The 18,146-nt window shown below is 30.1% G+C and overlaps 1 protein-coding gene across 3 annotated transcripts in view; it reads left to right on the top strand.

Moving 5' to 3' along the window:
- Positions 1-18,146, top strand: part of LOC145279791 (regulator of MON1-CCZ1 complex-like) — a 162,487-nt gene that overhangs the window by 132,471 nt on the left and 11,870 nt on the right. For all 3 annotated transcript variants that reach the window (XM_080131119.1, XM_080131118.1, XM_080131117.1), the window contains exons 18-20: positions 2,193-2,297; positions 9,082-9,150; positions 17,805-17,875. In XM_080131119.1, the coding sequence (XP_079987245.1) occupies positions 2,193-2,297; positions 9,082-9,150; positions 17,805-17,875 (245 nt within the window). The remainder of the gene's footprint in view (positions 1-2,192; positions 2,298-9,081; positions 9,151-17,804; positions 17,876-18,146) is intronic.

Genomic DNA, 18,146 nt, shown 5'->3' on the forward strand with positions numbered 1-18,146 from the left:
TATCTTATCGAATTCGGGAATTTCAACAGAATTTCAAACAGAACACTTTATTTACTTCACAAGGGAACCATGCTTTCATTCCGTCAGCCATGACTGGATAAAGGTCCAAAAGTATTTTGCAAAAGTATTTTACAGTTGCCCACACTGAGAATTGAACCTTCAACCTTCAGGAGAATATCACTTTCACGAGTGAATTTTCCAAGTGCGCCATAGGTTTTTCCGTTCAAAATTCTATACAAATTCCCGAGTTCATCAAGATATACCTGAAGGAGGTCAGAGGTTACATCGACTAAAATGTTGTTAAAATGACTCTCAGTAGGCTGAAGAATCCAAATAATACGAATAACCAATCCTCATTTCAAAAATTCAGGAACGTAGGAAACATTTTTATTCAAAGTTTACAAAGACGTGAAAAATAGTCATTATGTTTGTCGTGTTGGTAGATGATTGTGATGTAGCTGATAATTATCTTTTATCGTGTAATTGATAATTATCATTGGACTCTTTGTGACTGTTGTCCATTTCTAAAGGATTATTAGTAATTTGAGGATTCAGTAGATTCGACTGATAACAATCAAGTTATTCATGGTTCCCTTAGTAGATACCTATTACGTGCTAAACTCACATAAAGTTCTGTGAGTTAGATGTGATCCCTCAATAACATTAGTCATATAGAGTTGCACAAAAGTCATGATATCGTCTCTTGAAAACTGATACTTTGTCACATGAGATTAAAAAAGTTCCATCTGAAATTCTCACTAATTTAAAGTTAAACCATGTATGCTTCTCCCCCACCCTGTATAACATTTTCAACAAAAACCTGTCTTATTACAACCATTGTAAATGATTTTATCTTCTTCCTTTGCATATTGAAATCTTACACAAAACTACTGGAAAATACTGAGTGAGCTGCCCCAAGAAATTTTTGTTTGGCCAGAGTGCTATTCCTTTAGGGCACTGACTTTTCAAATCCCACTTTTCTAACCTGGGGTCCAATCTGTGGGAGCGAGATAAATAAAAACCCTTGTGTTTGCACAAGTCTCCAAAGATTTGGCTGTTAATATCTGAAAGAAAGAAAAATTAATCTTTTTTAGAGCATCATGATTTTTTTTGAATTAGTAATATTCTGTATCATTGTGTAGCTTAAAATTTTATACTCTCACATCTAATGCTAATGGAGGTTTCATGTCTGTGTGAAGCCGTAACTATACTAGCACCTAATGTATTATTGTACTATCTTTTCATGTTCTATTCAATTACTATTTTAGACTAATGTATTCTCTTTCAAATCTTAATTTGGGGGGGGGGGTTAGTGTTGTATCTGTTTTGTTGCCATGAGACCATCCTCCTATGAATTACCTCCTCTTTTGGGGGGATAATGTAGTATCTGCTCCATTGTCATGATTAGTGATGGCACAATTCCAATATTTTTCCTGATTCTGATATAATGAGCAATTCCGATTCTTTGTAAATCTTTATGTATGTAGCTATAGGTTTTTTTTTTTTTAAATATTTTGGATTACTATAAAAACTCATGTAATATATACATATATTTTAACAAATATAAAAATAACCTCTAGGACAGGATGGGGTGATCTATAGATTTTAGTTTTACCTATAGTTTAAAATCAATAAATTGTCAGCATTTTATCATTGTTATCAGCAATGGTAAATTATGTTTGTTTTTTTTTTGTATTTTTAATTAAAAGAATCGTTTTGGGCATTGAAAAATGAACACCAATTTTTCCGATTTTTATACCAATTCTGATACTCCAAAATCTTCTGATTTTTTTCAATTCCCAAATCTGAAACTAGTCAAGATATCATCCTCCTAAGAAGGGAGGAGATAGTGTAGTATCTGTTTTGTTTACATCAGATCATCCTCCCAGTTATTATCTTCTGTTTTTATTTATTTTTATTGAAATTACTGAAAATTTCAGATGTCGCCTTTTTAATCTCAGGTGACAATGTATCAGTTTTCAAGAGATGATATCATGACTTTGAGGGGGCAGTGTATGTCAACAATAAATTATTACAATCAGCTGTTAATTAACAAACTCAGTACTTGCATTGCATGCAACAGCAAAAATATGCAGCGAGAAAGAGTTCAAATAATCTGAGAACTCGTGCACTATGATGTCCATCGAAAACCGATATCCGCAAGATAATGATATGCGTGTTTCTATTTTCAGCATTATTTATACGAATTGGTCATCAATATATTGGTTCATCACAATTGCTTCTACCAGTTACACCAGTTTCTGCAATACCATGTCCTCAGTGACTCAAAACCTCTCGTAAGTTTGATTGCCTTTTTTATATGATTTTATACTTTTATTCTTACTCGATAAAGTATTCGTCTATGGCTGGTTGAGTAACTAAAATGTCAAATGCATTTTTTTTTTTTTTTTACAATTAATCATTGAAAATTTTAAGCAGGGTTGCAGAGTCATAAGGTCCGACTCTAACTTTTACAATTCACAAAATTCTGACTCTGACTTCCTATTTTAAAATCTTCCAATATCCACACTCTTCATTCTTCCGAGATCAAAAATCCAGTTCCATCTATTCTTACGAATACAACTCCAGTTCCAAGCCTTCACACAAGTCTGGCTCTAATCCTTCTCACAAGTCCAGCTCTTCTGACTCCTGACATTGTTATGAGCTGCATTCTTAAAAATCCGACCATGATTCCTCCCAAAACCTATAACTTTGTAACTGTGATTTTAAGCTTCATGCCGAACAAAAACGATTTACTATGATAATATTTTATTTATTAATTTATTCTTAAAATTGTGCTTTCTGGCATTTTAGGTAATTAATATACATATTTTAAAGCTTTATTTTTGGCATTTAAGATATTTATATACATATTTTAGATAATTTATATGCATATTTTAGATAATTTATATTACATATTTTAAAATAATTTATATTACATATTTTAGATAATTTATATGCATATTTTAGATAATTTATATGCATATTTTAGATAATTTATATGCATATTTTAAAATAATTTATATTACATATTTTAGATAATTTATATGCATATTTTAGATAATTTATATTACATATTTTAGATAATTTATATTACATATTTTAGATAATTTATATGCATATTTTAGATAATTTATATGCATATTTTAGATAATTTATATGCATATTTTAAAATAATTTATATGCATATTTTAAAATAATTTATATGCATATTTTAGATAATTTATATGCATATTTTAGATAATTTATATGCATATTTTAGATAATTTATATGCATATTTTAGATAATTTATATGCATATTTTAAAATAATTTATATGCATATTTTAAAATAATTTATATGCATATTTTAAAATAATTTATATGCATATTTTAAAATAATTTATATGCATATTTTAGATAATTTATATACATATTTTAAAATAATTTATATGCATATTTTAAAATAATTTATATGCATATTTTAAAATAATTTATATGCATATTTTAGATAATTTATATGCATATTTTAGATAATTTATATTACATATTTTAAAATAATTTATATGCATATTTTAAAATAATTTATATGCATATTTTAAAATAATTTATATACATATTTTAAAATAATTTATATGCATATTTTAAAATAATTTATATGCATATTTTAAAATAATTTATATGCATATTTTAAAATAATTTATATGCATATTTTAGATAATTTATATTACATATTTTAAAATAATTTATATGCATATTTTAGATAATTTATATGCATATTTCAAAATAATTTATATGCATATTTCAAAATAATTTATATGCATATTTTAAAATAATTTATATACATATTTTAAAATAATTTTTATGCATATTTTAAAATAATTTATATACATATTTTAAAATAATTTATATGCATATTTTAAAATAATTTATATACATATTTTAAAATAATTTATATGCATATTTTAAAATAATTTATATGCATATTTTAAAATAATTTATATGCATATTTTAGATAATTTATATACATATTTTAAAATAATTTATATGCATATTTTTAAATAATTTATATGCATATCTTAAAATAATTTATATGCATATTTTAGATAATTTATATACATATTTTTAAATAATTTATATGCATATCTTAAAATAATTTATATTCATATTTTAAAGCATAATATCCTTTTTACATGCTGCATGTGCTGAAAGCTTTTTGAAATTGATTTCAAATATAATCTATTTCTGACCAAGTGTTTATTTATCCCTCTTTCTCTCAAGTTCGTAGTTATAACATAACTTCTTCCCATGTTTTCTTTGATTTCCTTCTGTTAACTAACCTTGCTACCTCAACTGTCCTACATCTACCAATCTAAGAATTTTCATCTATTCTTTTAACTTGGCCAGCCGATTTCAAGTATTTAATAATTTTACTTCATTCTTTTTAACCAATGAAAATACAGATAATTTGTTGGCTCAAATGTTTTCTTATTTAGATGAATTTGCTTATTGCTGTGCAACATTAAGGCGTTTTATTTCTTCTACACTGTGAGTTCGATCCTCACTAATAACCTATAATTTGATATTTTTTAAATTTTCAAACTAAACGCCAGGCAAATAAAGAATCCTTTTATGGTGGGGATAAGAAAAGCTGAGGTCACTTCAATCTGAGTTAGAGGTCATCATGTCCATTACAAGTTTTTAAAATTTTAAGTTTAAAATTTTATGAATTTCTAAATAATCTGTAACATCATCCCTAAAATATAAAATCACAATCCACTATGGCTTGGTGGTAATATACTAAGTTAAGAGTAGGTATGATTATTAGGTGTAATGGGTTAAATGGTGTAATTGACTGGATATATGCTTAGGGTCAACTTATGGCAGTCTATCGGCTGGCAGCTGCTCTCATGGTTGGATCCAAAAATTGTACAGAACAAAGGCCATTGTGTAAACCCTAATAAATAAAAATTATCCCCTGGAGCTCATGGACTGCCCTAAAAAAACACACACACACCATGAATAAATATTTAAAGATATAAAGAACTTAAAATGTAAAAACTTTTTTCCAAAATTACCAGATTCAACATTAAATAACCTGAAAAGGGTTGATATGCTGTAAAAAAAACTACAACCAAAATAATTGTGGTAACCCCTAGCATATCACTCAGATCACATCTTGTGCTAACTGCAAAGGAAATTCCGAAGGGACCAACAAGTGTGTATACTTTTTTCTTATTATTAAATATTTGGGATCAAGTAAAGATTAGATACCCCATAACAGACGACAAAAATAGGCGAACAATTCAAGGGGTACCGGTTATTCGACCTTGACATTGTCGTTAGTTGTTTCTAAACTTGTAAAACAGGTCAAATAGCAGACATATTCGAATGTTTACGAGCAAGATTTTTTAAAAAATATATTTACAAAACTTTTAATGATTTCAAAGAAAAAATATATATTTACAAAATATTTTCTTTAATATTATATATTTACAAAACTTTTAAGGATTAAAAAAAAAACTTTTTTCTATTTACGCAAAACTTTTTAATGTAAGTAATAAAACGAACGTATTTAAACAAAATATATTTAAATAAATTGGTGTCTTTCTGAGTACGTTCTTTTTATATATTTACAGAACTTTTTATAAAACTATTAATAATAATAATAATAATAATATAAATAAATGGTAAATTATTACGACGTTCCCCACTCCAACCTCCCTCTATTAAGAACGGCTTTCAGAATAAATGCCCCTAACCTCAAAAGCCGTTCTTAACATAGGGAGGGTGAGAGGTGTTTATTCTGAAAGCCATTCTTAACAGGGGGTGGTTGGGGTGTTTACACTACTCTGGGGCAGGTCGTAAAATAATACCAAATAAATAAATAAACCGAGGTTATAACTGAGAATTTCGGATGATGTCAATTAAAAAATACATAATTTAAAAAAAAATTGAAATAAATTATTATAATCAAACTTTTTATGGCAGAAACAAATATAAAATAACTGACTTGTTCGGATTTTTGCGACCAAGATTAATTTTTATGTACAGTGTGTGTGTGTGTGTGTGTGTGTGTGTGTGTGTGTGTGTGTGTGTGTGTGTTTATATCTTTCTTCGTGCGTTTTTAATACAATTCAATATTTATTTAAAGTGCGATGTATGTAGGTGGTCAGTGAAGGAGAAATCCTTCTAAACTGAGGCAATTTTTATGCATAATAAAATCACAAGTATAAACAATCGAGATTTTAAAAAATATATTTTATTCACATATCTTTTATAAATTTTATTTTTATAAAGATTAAGTGTAGTATCACAAGATACAAATCTTTTTATAATTTTTATTTAAAAAAAACAAAAAACTTGCTATTTGCTTACTTCTCCATAAAGACAAATTAAGTGCAAGTAAGTTTAGCGTCTGAAAATTTCAGTTTCTAATGTTTTGCAATTAATATAGGGCATTCATTTTATTTTTTTTATTTTTATTAAAATTATAATTATTACTATTATTAGTTTTATTAAAGTTCTGTAAATACATTCACAAAACGCACTCAGAAAGACACCCATTTATTTAAATATATTTTGTTGCATTTGCATTCGTTTTGTTCCTACACAAAAAGTTTTGTGTAAATAGAAAGAAGTTTGTTTTTTTAATCCTTAAAAGTTTTGTAAATATTTAATATTAAAGAAAATGTTTTGTAAATATATACTTTCTTTTAAATCTTTAAAAGTTTTGTAAATATATTTTTAAAAGATCTTGCTCGAGAACATTTGAATGTGTCTGCTGTTTGACCTGTTTACAAGTTTAGAAACAACTAGTGGCAATGCCAAGGTCGAACAACTGGTGCCCCTTGAATTGTTCGCCTATTTTTGTCGTCTGCTACGGGGTATCTAATCTTTACTTGATCCAATATTTGTCATTTAATTGTTCATTTTTAAAACATTATTTCTTGTTTTCTTTCAAGTAAGTTCACTTTTGATCTGCAAATCCGAACCATTTGATGTTTTCTCCAGGCATCTTTTTTACATTTTTTTTTTTTTTCTGATTGATAAAAGCAATGAATTTGTTTTCATAAAAATTTTTGGCAATTCTGCAGTATACTTAACAAGCAAAAAAAGGAGGAAGAAAAACCAATAGATAACAAATAACTGTTACTAAACGCAAGAAAATTTACTTTTCCACTTCGCCATATAATTTTCACGAGTGTTAACTGATTGCAAGATTTATTATCTACGCATTGGTTGGTGTCACTTTTACGTAACATGTTTTTCAAGATGGACAACAATTTAGGTTCAATAAGGTGGAAATAAAGAACTTAAAAACAGTTTCGCTAAGTTAAGATATACAGATCTTTTGTATAATTTGAACCACTGTTTCCATCTTGAGTGTTATTTTCACAACGTTTTGGCCAATGTAACCTCCAACCTTCTTCAGATGTAACTTGTCAAATTTTGGAATCACTTTGTTGAACTCTGGAATCTATACAGAATTTCAAACAAAACCATTTATTTAATCTATGGAGGAAGCATGCTCTTATTCTGTCAGCCATGATCCGGGTAGAAATCTTAAAGAATTTGCAATTGTATTTTTAGTATCATCTGCACTGAGGATTGAACCTTCAACCTCCAGAATAGCATCACTTAGAATTGAATTTTACTTAGTACTATATCTTTTATGCCAAAAGTCTCTGCAGGCAATTCTAGTATGAATTTTAGGAGCCTTAAGCCTGTTGTTTTTAGATGTACAATATATTAATATATATATAACTATTTATTACAACATATTACTAATATATTAAAAAAGAATTTTTTGTTTGAGTTTGTTCTCTATGGACTCTAAAACGGTTTGGTCGATTTTCATGTAATTTCACACAAAAATACTTTGGCAGTGTTCTTAGATAAGTTTTATATCAGAATGTCTTCCATAAGTTTCAACAATCAAAATAATCTGAAGAAAGAAGGGACAGGCGATTTTGACCAAAGTTAACACCTTATACAGCCTAACATCACAAGCCATTATATATAAAAAATAATTTTATAAAATCAATAGTAGGTTCTCTAGAATTTATTGTGGACTAAGTCACTACGGGAAGGCATGTGAAGCTTCCTCCCTGTGCCCTGCGATGGGTCCCTAACTAGTGCAATCAACTCATTGATTTGATTTAAAAATTGGCGATTTCACTGATTTTGATGATAATAAAAATATGGGAGTGTGAAATTCGTTGATCATCATTCCCACACAATGTCTGGTCTCTCTGCTAGTGTGTATATATATAATCGATTCTCATCTAAAAAATTCCAAAACATAAAGATTGGTCAAAAATTTTATCATTTGACAATTGCTGACAGTTATTAGTTGTATTAGGATTTTTCCATTGTCAAACGTATAACAGCTTCACGTCAAGTAGAAAAAAAAAACATCTTGAATCCCGAGTTTCACAAGTTTTCTATAAAATGATACAAAATCTGAAAAAATAAACATTAAGAAAAAATTCCAGAATTGAAAAAAACTATGCAAACTGATAGAAGATTAAATTCACCCTATAAAAAACAAAAAAAAGAAAACAAAAATCTGTATGATGTTCATATCTGTGACCAAACGAAAATGTCATATTCCAAAAATCACATAAATTGATCAAGTACTTTTACTTTTATAAAGAAAATTATGTTTAAGCAATTGAGAATTTGTAGGTATTAAAACATAAACCTAGTAAGTATGAATTATTATTGAGTGATTTCTTGAAATTTTTTTTCAAAATAGCAGACAAGATAGTCACTTCTGAACTACTCACGAAATTTGATTTTCTTATTTAAATATGAAACTACTTGACCAATTTAAATGATTTTTGGAGTGTGATATTTTCGTTTTGTCACGAGTATGTACATCATACAGATTTTTCTTTATTTTTGTTTTTTAATATAAGGGGAATTTGGGGCAAGAACCAAATTATTTGCTGTAAAAAAGTTTTTTTTTTTTTTTGTTAACTACACAGTCACCAAAATATTTTTTTTACTTTGCTTAAAATTCTTTCTAAGATATAATGTCAGATTTTAAATATTTGAATTTAACAGATAACATAACTAATTATTATTTCTATTTCAGGCATGTTTAATGTTATCCTTAGAGAGTGTTTATACTCCTTCACACCAGCTGGCTCTGGACATGATGAAGGTATGTTGTTCTTAGATCTATTTTTTTTATTCAAATATTTATCTGCATGTAAACGTGTAAATCTGTTATATAAATTAGGGGAGAGGCATTGAAAATACCAGGGACTCTGGTTGGTTGAGCTAGATCACATATTAACAGAGAAAAAATATGTTTGAAATAGACTTAGATGGCAATAGTGGCATGCACAAGAACTGATGCATCATTTTTCTGTAATATGATGAAGACCAAATTTTGTTGTTCGTTTTTTTTTAATCTTGAGTTTCTGAAATTGGAAATTATAATGTAAAAAAATTGGCACTTAATGGATATATCATCTGAAGAAAGGCAAAAAATATTCAGTGAATATTCTCTCCTTGTGATTTCGTTGTATTACAGGATGGAATGATTAAATTTTTGCACTATGATTCCATTTCCATTTGTTGAAAACGGGGGTTCTTTTTTTGTTGCAGACCATCTACTAGTCAGCCAGTTGTGTACAAATCCTAAGAGTGATAGAAGTCTTCTATCATGTCTGAAAGTGACACAATGTTCAACGAGCGAGATCAGAGATGCGCCGCTGTACAACTCGTGCTCTCTACCGATCCAAGTTACGATCACAGTACCATTGCCAGCATCCTCAAAATGCAAATCCGGACGGTTCAACGAATAACAGGGATCAGCCATGGTTATGGTCTGTGGCATGGTTTCAAGTGAGGGCCTCATCATGCCACATCTTCAAAAGTCAACACCAAAGAGTACCTAGATGTGCTGAAGAGTGTGGTGATCCTCTGGTTCTATCAGGTGGCCGTTGACAGACCCTGGGTGTGGCAGCAGGACTCTGTGCCAGCCCACAAATCCAAAGAGACCCAGGCTTGGCTTCAGAAGGAGTGCTACGACTTTGTATCCTTCTCTCACTGTCTCCCTCTCCTCCCAGACCTGAACCAGCTAGACAACTTTGTTTGGTCGTACGTTGAGAACATCACCAACATGACCTCCCACAACACCAAAGTCAACCTGATCGCCGCCATCTGCTGAGTATTCACCTATCTCCTGCTGGCGCTTGAGGAAAAGGCATGCTCCCAATTCCAGATCCGTATCGTCGAGACGGTGATTGAGGCTAAACATTGAATAGATGTCAGCTCTACTACGTAATCAAGTTACCTGAATCGATTTTTTTTCAATAAAAGTTTTAAAATAAATGTGTAATATTGTTTTCATTAATGCAACAAATTTATCATTCCACCTTGTAGTATCTCGATACCATTTGTCTCATCCAGACTCATGCACTTATAATAACGTTTTATTAGTAACTCTTGTTCATTACATGTTTAATGACCATGACCAATAAAAGTTAATATAAAGATGGGACAAGTCCAGTAAGTATCTCACTACCGATGCAATCTTCTATCTGTATAAGAGCCAAGATGTTCTAAAATGGAGTACTATTGCCACATCTAGGCAGGAGCTGCATGACGTTCCCTATCTTGCCTTCATAGAATCAAAAACCGGCTTCAAAACCTTGCAGGTGATGCCCTTTACTTTTCCTTGCAACCTCTTTCCCAGAGAATAGACATTGCGAGCCTGTCTCTGCTCTATCATTATTTTCATGGCAAGTGCTCGCATGAGCTGCATTCTATGATTCCCCGCCTTGCCAAAATTTCACCAAAATACACTCAACTAGCTACAACCACTATCAACAATTTCCCCCAATCTCTATCTGTGCTTAAATCTAAACACAGATTCCATGAACAAAGCTTCTTTCCTAGAACTGCCACCTGTGGAACACTGTTCCACAGGCCTGCTTCCCAGCCAATTACAATATGGTAGCTTTCAAGTCTAATATAAACAAATTCTTATTGAGCCATTCCCTCAAATAATCAAAATTCTACCCAATCTATACCATTAACGATTACTAAACTGTCACCTTACATTCATTCGCTCTTATCCATGACTGGCCTTTGGGCCTTGATAAATGGTGACTGTCTTGTAAAAAAAAAATCCATTTTCAGACATCCTAGTTTCCAACACACATCTTGCCTAATAACATTACATTTGTTGCTGTAACCAACCAAAATGTTAATAGGAACTGCCAAAGGAGTCTATTCTCTGACAAATCACCTGGGAAATTGGTTAGGGATTAATAAATTGGCATTGTGAACCTTCACCATGTCTGTGTTTTCCTATCTGTCTTGAATCACCTTTTAGCTACAAGGAATTCTAAGACAGACGCTATTAATCTGCGGATGCCATGGACAAAGGAATGTCTCTGCTTTGTCATTTATTTCTAAAATAATTCTTTGATTTTTTGTTTTTTATTTTGACCCCAAATCTGTCTTCAGACATCCTGGGTTTTAACCCGCATCTCACCTAATAACGTTTCAAAGTAAAGACTAGTTTTTTATGAAGAGTTTTTAAAATTAAACTGAGTTTATATAAGTATTAATCAGAAGGGACTTTTCCTCGGTATACACTGGCAAGACCTGCTAAACAGAAAACGGAAGTCAAAATGCAATAAGTTTATTTCACATAACCAAATATTCTTTCCCTGTGATTTCTGATTATTATCTTTCAATATTATTTTCAACATCATTAGTGATGGACGTATAATTATATTAGTAATTCCTGTTCATTGCATGTTTAATGATGATGACCATTAAATGGGATTTAAATTCAAGAGATGTGGTGTAATAAGATGGTGCACCCCGTCACCGTCTCCAAGTGGTTTTCTTCTCTTTCATCTTCTCTTCTGACGGTATCTTCATCTCTCACATTGGCGGCTGACGAAGGGGCACACACAGGTTCACAAGTATGAAAAAATAAACTAACTTAAAACACAAACTCAAGAGAAACAAAAGACTCTAACACATGCTGTATATATATCTGTTAGTCTCTGTGTACGTGTGTGATTCTATTGCGGGAAACAACTCTTTGAATGCTAAGGTCCACATCTACGTCTTTTGTTGAGGTCGTGTTCATCAGTTGATATCAGCACATCTCGATCTGCTCCAGGTCACAACCTACGTTCAACTGTCCCAGACTGGAAATTATCCTCAACTACTACAAACTTAAGATTGTTCGTAAACTGTCCCTAAATCACCACAAAATTCACAGTCACTCCTAAAATTGTCCATAAACTAACTCTAAATATATTGATGTGTATGGCAGACTTTTTATCCTAGTCACCTAGCACACCTTGATTAACAATCCTATTTTAGTTTTCTTTTGTGTTCCTTGGTAAACAACTTTCTCCCTATTGTCTTTCTACTAAGCTCACTTCTAAGAACCTTTCTTTTATTTCTTCTTTTTGTTATAGTTTTTCTGTTTTTTTTTTTTATTATTCTTAACACTTTGAGGAGGAGAGGAACATCGATAGTATCACAGTGGAATAATCCGAGTGTTTTTTATGGAAATCGCTCTGCACCAGACACGAAGCCACTTGATGTAAGCAGCTAAAAAAAATCTTCAAGGTCAAAAACTAGACAACAATAAGCATTAGATGGATAGATTCTGACCAAGAAAACAGCAATTCTTTCCCCTTTATCAGAAATATTGCTCATAGAATTTGAAGACTAAAGAACAAAATAAGGGAAGCGAGAGTTATGAGGTTGCTGAAAGTAAACCCAAGATTCACTTTTTATTCTTCTTAAATTTTATTTTTAGTTTTATTTTCTTTATTTTTAGGAATGTAAATCTCTTTTAAATTCAATAGTAAAAGATTTAGAATGACTATCAAATTTACTCACAAAAGTTTGCTGCATCTTTAGACATGCTGACATTAAAGCTCAACTGCTGACACTTAGGGACCATGTCATCTTTCTGAAATTCTTATTCTCTTTTCAACTGATGCTACTAGATCAGGCTGTCTGAAGATACTGGTTTCCTGACCTAAAATGCTCCAAACATTAATATTATTGTTTTTTTTCCTTTCTCTTTGCAAAACTCAATTATGTTATACAAAGTCAAAAACAAAAACAATTTTCCTCTACAAAACAACTAAACCAAACACCATGAATAAATATTTAAAGATGTCAAGAACTTGAAGCTTAACAATTATTTTTCAAAATTACTGAATTCAGCATTAAATGACCTGGTTTGGTTTGGTTTGGTTGTTTCAACCAAACCAAACTATTCTCTCTTCAACTATTCTAAAATGTATTTAGAAACTAGCAAGGCTACCTAATATTTCCTGGAGAAGTAGTAAATTGAATATCCTAATTGTTACATGCTAGGTAAATCTTACTATAGCAAGAGAAAAAAAAAGTTTTGAATGCAAAGTAAATAATTCAAATTCATTCACTTGTTCCTTGTCAGAGCATAGTTGTTCCCATTGGCATAAAAACAAGACAGAATTTTTGTTATAAAAAAAGGAGGGTATATATATTATTCAATTGGAATTCATTATCGAGATGAGTATTATTTATTTATTTACTAGCTGTACCCGGCCACACGTTGTTGTGGCTCAGTTTTTTAAAATGGAACACATTTCTCAAGAAAAATTGCATTTTGTATTGTTTATTTACTTTTATTATTTTTTGCAATTTTTTTTTATCAATAAAAGTTGGGGGCTTTTCCCCCCAAAAAAAGATTCATTTTTTTATCATAAATTGTTAGGTGAAAGTTTTTTTTTTTTTTTTTTTTTTTGTCAGGAAAACTTGCACTTTTTTTTTTTTTTTTTTTTTTTTTTTAAGAAATTTGGCAGTAAATGTTCCTTTTTGAAAACGGAATTTTCAATATAAAAAGGACAGATGAATGCTTTATATGAACACTAAATAGTTAGGTGAAAGTATAGAGAAGTTTTTTTTTTTTTTTGCAAGAGAATGTACAAATTATTTTTTTGTCAACAGATGTTAAGAAAATAAACAGAAAAAATACTCCCATCATTAATTAATTATACAAAAAAATAAATAAAATGTTGATGTAGTGTTTCAACATTTGAACAACGCTCGGTTGAATCCGGTGATTGCCGGTCGAACCCTAACCATAATTGAAATGGGAGGGGGGTCAAATTCTGCATGAGTAATTTAGTTTCGTCTTTTGTTCAATTTTTTGAGTGGGCTATCAGCGATTGAAAATTAGCAAATGTAACCAAAATGCAAAAAATTCAACAATTAAATAATTTTAATAAGTGCTCAGCTTCTAATACAAATCCTAGTAAATCAGTCCCCCTTATTAGAAACGCTCAAGGAAGGACGAAACCAAATTATTGCCAGTATGTTTGGGAGAGGTTCTATTTTTTCTTTTTTTTTTTTTTTGTTCAATATTTAAGCAGATTTGACACTCAGCCACCAGATTTTTATGGGTCGCTCGGTTTCTAATATAATGTAAGTAGATCTAGATGTTTATTATATACGATAAAACTTGCTGAATATGTGCTGTTTTATGGTTGTTGTAAAAATGGAACGGAAACTTAAATTTTGCTCCGTTTTAATCTTTTTTTTTAATTGTGCCCCCCCAAACGAATATAATCAAAAGAATAGCATTCAACAGTTGTACTTTATATATATATAAAACACAAAATATTTAAAAAAAAAAAAAAAAAAAAAAAGTTATTAACGAAAGGGAAATAATTCCATTTTTAAACGAAAAAAAGTCAGTTTGGTATATCTTTTTGTTATTTTTTACATAAGTCCAACTTACCGTTCACATTGGAAATATCGACATTTATAGGTTGTCAGGTACGTTTACAACGAATAAACACTCCAATCTACCATGTCTCTCACAATAGACATCACCAACCACCCCATGTTAAGGACAGCTTTTGGAATAGACACCCCTAACCTTGTCAGCATACCCGAAAACCTATAAAAGTTGACATGTCGAATGTGAACGATGAGTTGGACGTAATGTAAAAATGTACCGAATTTAAAAGGGAATGAAATTCAAATTTCTGTTCCATTTTTACAACAACCATAAAGCAGAGCATTCTATGCAAATTTTACCTTAGTGTATTAATGTTATTTTTTTTATTTTTTATTTTTTTTTCAAGTAAAAAAAAATATTTAGGTTTGGATATATATTCCTAAACTCATTTAGGTTTGGATATATATTCCTAAACTCATTTCACCCTAAATAATTTAGGTGACTGAAATAAGAATCTAATTGAATCTTTAATTTCTCGAATAGTAAAAAGATGATTCACAATGGTCGATTTGCTGCTAATATCCATTTTTTAGGTACGGGCAAAAATAAACAAATAAGAATAGGGGACCTAGTTTTGAAAGCCGATTTATCATAAGCTTTTTTTGTAGGTTTCCGACAACTTTTTGATTGTATTTGAAAGATTAAGGACTAAACTTAATTTTCCAAAGGAAAAAAATATTTATACACATGAAAAAAAAAAAAAGGTATGAAAAATGTTTTCACGGTGAGCTTACCAATTCAGATAAATAAGTTAAATAAATTCATTGTAAAAATCCTTTTAGAGGTAAATATTAGTTTTCTAGGTCTATTTTAAAGATAATTAGTAAAAATCCTAAGATATTGAATTAAAAAAAAACCACCTTATTTGTGCTAAAAATAGCTGAATTAGCCCCACAACCGAGTGTTTTTCCCTTCGCATAAGCACAACAAACCATACTTTTGGAAATACGGAATATACAGAGGCTCAAAATCTGAGACAGCTGTCTGAGAATGACGTCATGAGGGGTGCTGGTTTTTTGGGGTTTTTTTTACCCAAACGGGCATCCATACATTTCTATTGTAAATGTTTGTATAAATTTTACCATTTTTTAATTTAATTATTTTTCTATGTTCCTGTTTTTAAATTAATTTTTAATTATTGGCCAATATTATATAAAAATTATGTTACGCCAAAAGTTTCACATTCTTGCGAGCAAGGAAATTATTAAAATCTTGCATATAAAAATTATACAAAATCTGTAATTTAAAAAAAAAAAGTAGAAGTAGTTTTACTATTTTTTTGGGGGGGGGGAAATATTAAATAAACAATGCTTAATTCAATGGTAATATTGGTAGTTCGAGAAATTCATTTTTCTTTGAGTTATATCGAATTCATTAATACGGACTTTAGGGTCTTTTTTTGTAATGTTCCTGTAAAAAATTTTTTTTTTTTATTGTTACAAATCACAATGCTTTATTTATATAAAAAAAAGTAAAAATAAATTCTTGCGGTTTTTATTTACTACTGAAAGCCATAACTTTAGTAAAGGTATTTTTTGTTTAAACAAAATAATACATTTTCACTAAGATTTAAGTAAAAATAATTAGTTCATTATATTCTGCGATCATTATTTTATAAATACTGAAAATTTCATTTTGGTTAATTTCCTGATTTTTTGGTGAATTTTTAAGTAAAGGGAGGTTCAAAATGTTTATACATGAAATTAAATTTCAATCACATGGTTACATTATCAATAATCACGGGATTAAATACATTGAAAATTTACCAATATTGTAAACACATTCTGTTTACATTAAGCTAGACCAACGGCCTGTAGTGGTGAGACTAAAAGATCGTTTTAATGATGTCACGTGACGGCAGGCGGTGATAAATAATTGTCCCCAAATAAAAAAAATGGCCCATCGGTACAAAGAAAACCACCTATTTATTAAAGAAAAATGAGGTATAATGCTATAATTAAAAAGAGATATATAAAAACACTCATGGGTACAGTGATTATTTAGACTACTAATAACGAACGACCCAAGAATTAGATTTTTATATATATAGATTGCGAACTATTATCCTCATCTTTCTTAGTTGTTGTTTCACGACGTTTCGGCCAACTATACCTCTGCCCTTCGTCAGGTGATAACCGCGATGGGATAGGAACTCCGAATCTCCTAACTACATTCTCAGCAATTACTGCCTTCCATAGTTATGGTTGTCTCACTATTGGCTAAGTAAGCCTCTGGCTGGCTTTGGGTAGGATTGAAACCACTATTTTCAGACAATTCTCACCTGGAACTGTAGAGATTCAACGTCTCTATCCACTGCACCACAGGCCAAAACATGGTGAGACGACAACAACTATGGATGGCAGTAATTGCTGAGAATGCAGTTAGGAGATTCGAAGTTCATATCCCGTCACGGTTACTACCTGATAAAGGCCAGAGGAATAGTTGGCTGAAACGTCGTGAAAACAACTAAGAAAGATGAGGATAATAGTCTGCAATAAATAAATTAATAAAAAAGGGGGCTTTTATTCATCTACAAATGAACAAACAGATCTCAGACTGTTGTTAGTCTTGTCACACTATCTCCTTTTCTCCATGGGTGTACCTGTCTGTCAAACTCCCTCTATCTCTGGTAACCAAGTCATTTAGTTAAATAAGCTTTGTTTACGTCATCCAATGTTAGCTCTATCAAAAATGTCTATGATCTGATTTCTATTTAAAGATTTCTAAAATGATACTATTCATTTATCAAGCACACTTTTCACATGCTGCTGTCATAAACAAAGGAATGTCTCTGATGTGTCATTTCTTTCTAAGCAATTCTTTGTTCTTTTGCTTTTTATTTTGACCCCAAACTCATCTTCATGCATCATGGGTTTCAATCTGCGTCTCATTTAATAGCATTACATTTTGTGCTGTCACCAATAAAGAAGGGAAATATTAATGGGAATTCCCAAAAAAGTCTAATTTCTGATGGTGGATAATCTTGGATTTCATTTATTTTCTTTATAAAAGTTTCTTTAATTTTTTTTTTGTAGAGATTATCAACAGCCAACGAAGAAATTATTGAAGTTTTGCTATCCAAGCAACAACTACTGCCAGCTCTCAGGTAACATTAAACGAAGGACCTTCTTAATTTGCATATTCATTTCATAAACAGCTAATGAATTCATCCATAATTAATTATTTAGTAATTTTATAGAATTGTTATTTATTTATTGTTATTATCGATTTTCTTTTTATTTTTTTTATCATTATTATGTCTTCAATCGTTTTTTTTTTTAACTTATTTATTTATTATTTTTATCTATTTATTGTTTTTGGAGGGCTCTGAAAACGAGTCTTTGTACTTATGCACTTATGTTACCGTGCTGAAATAA

Source organism: Euprymna scolopes, chromosome 7 (assembly GCF_053919585.1).
Source record: "Euprymna scolopes isolate OS-2025 chromosome 7, ASM5391958v1, whole genome shotgun sequence".
NCBI classification, from domain to species: domain Eukaryota; kingdom Metazoa; phylum Mollusca; class Cephalopoda; order Sepiida; family Sepiolidae; genus Euprymna; species Euprymna scolopes.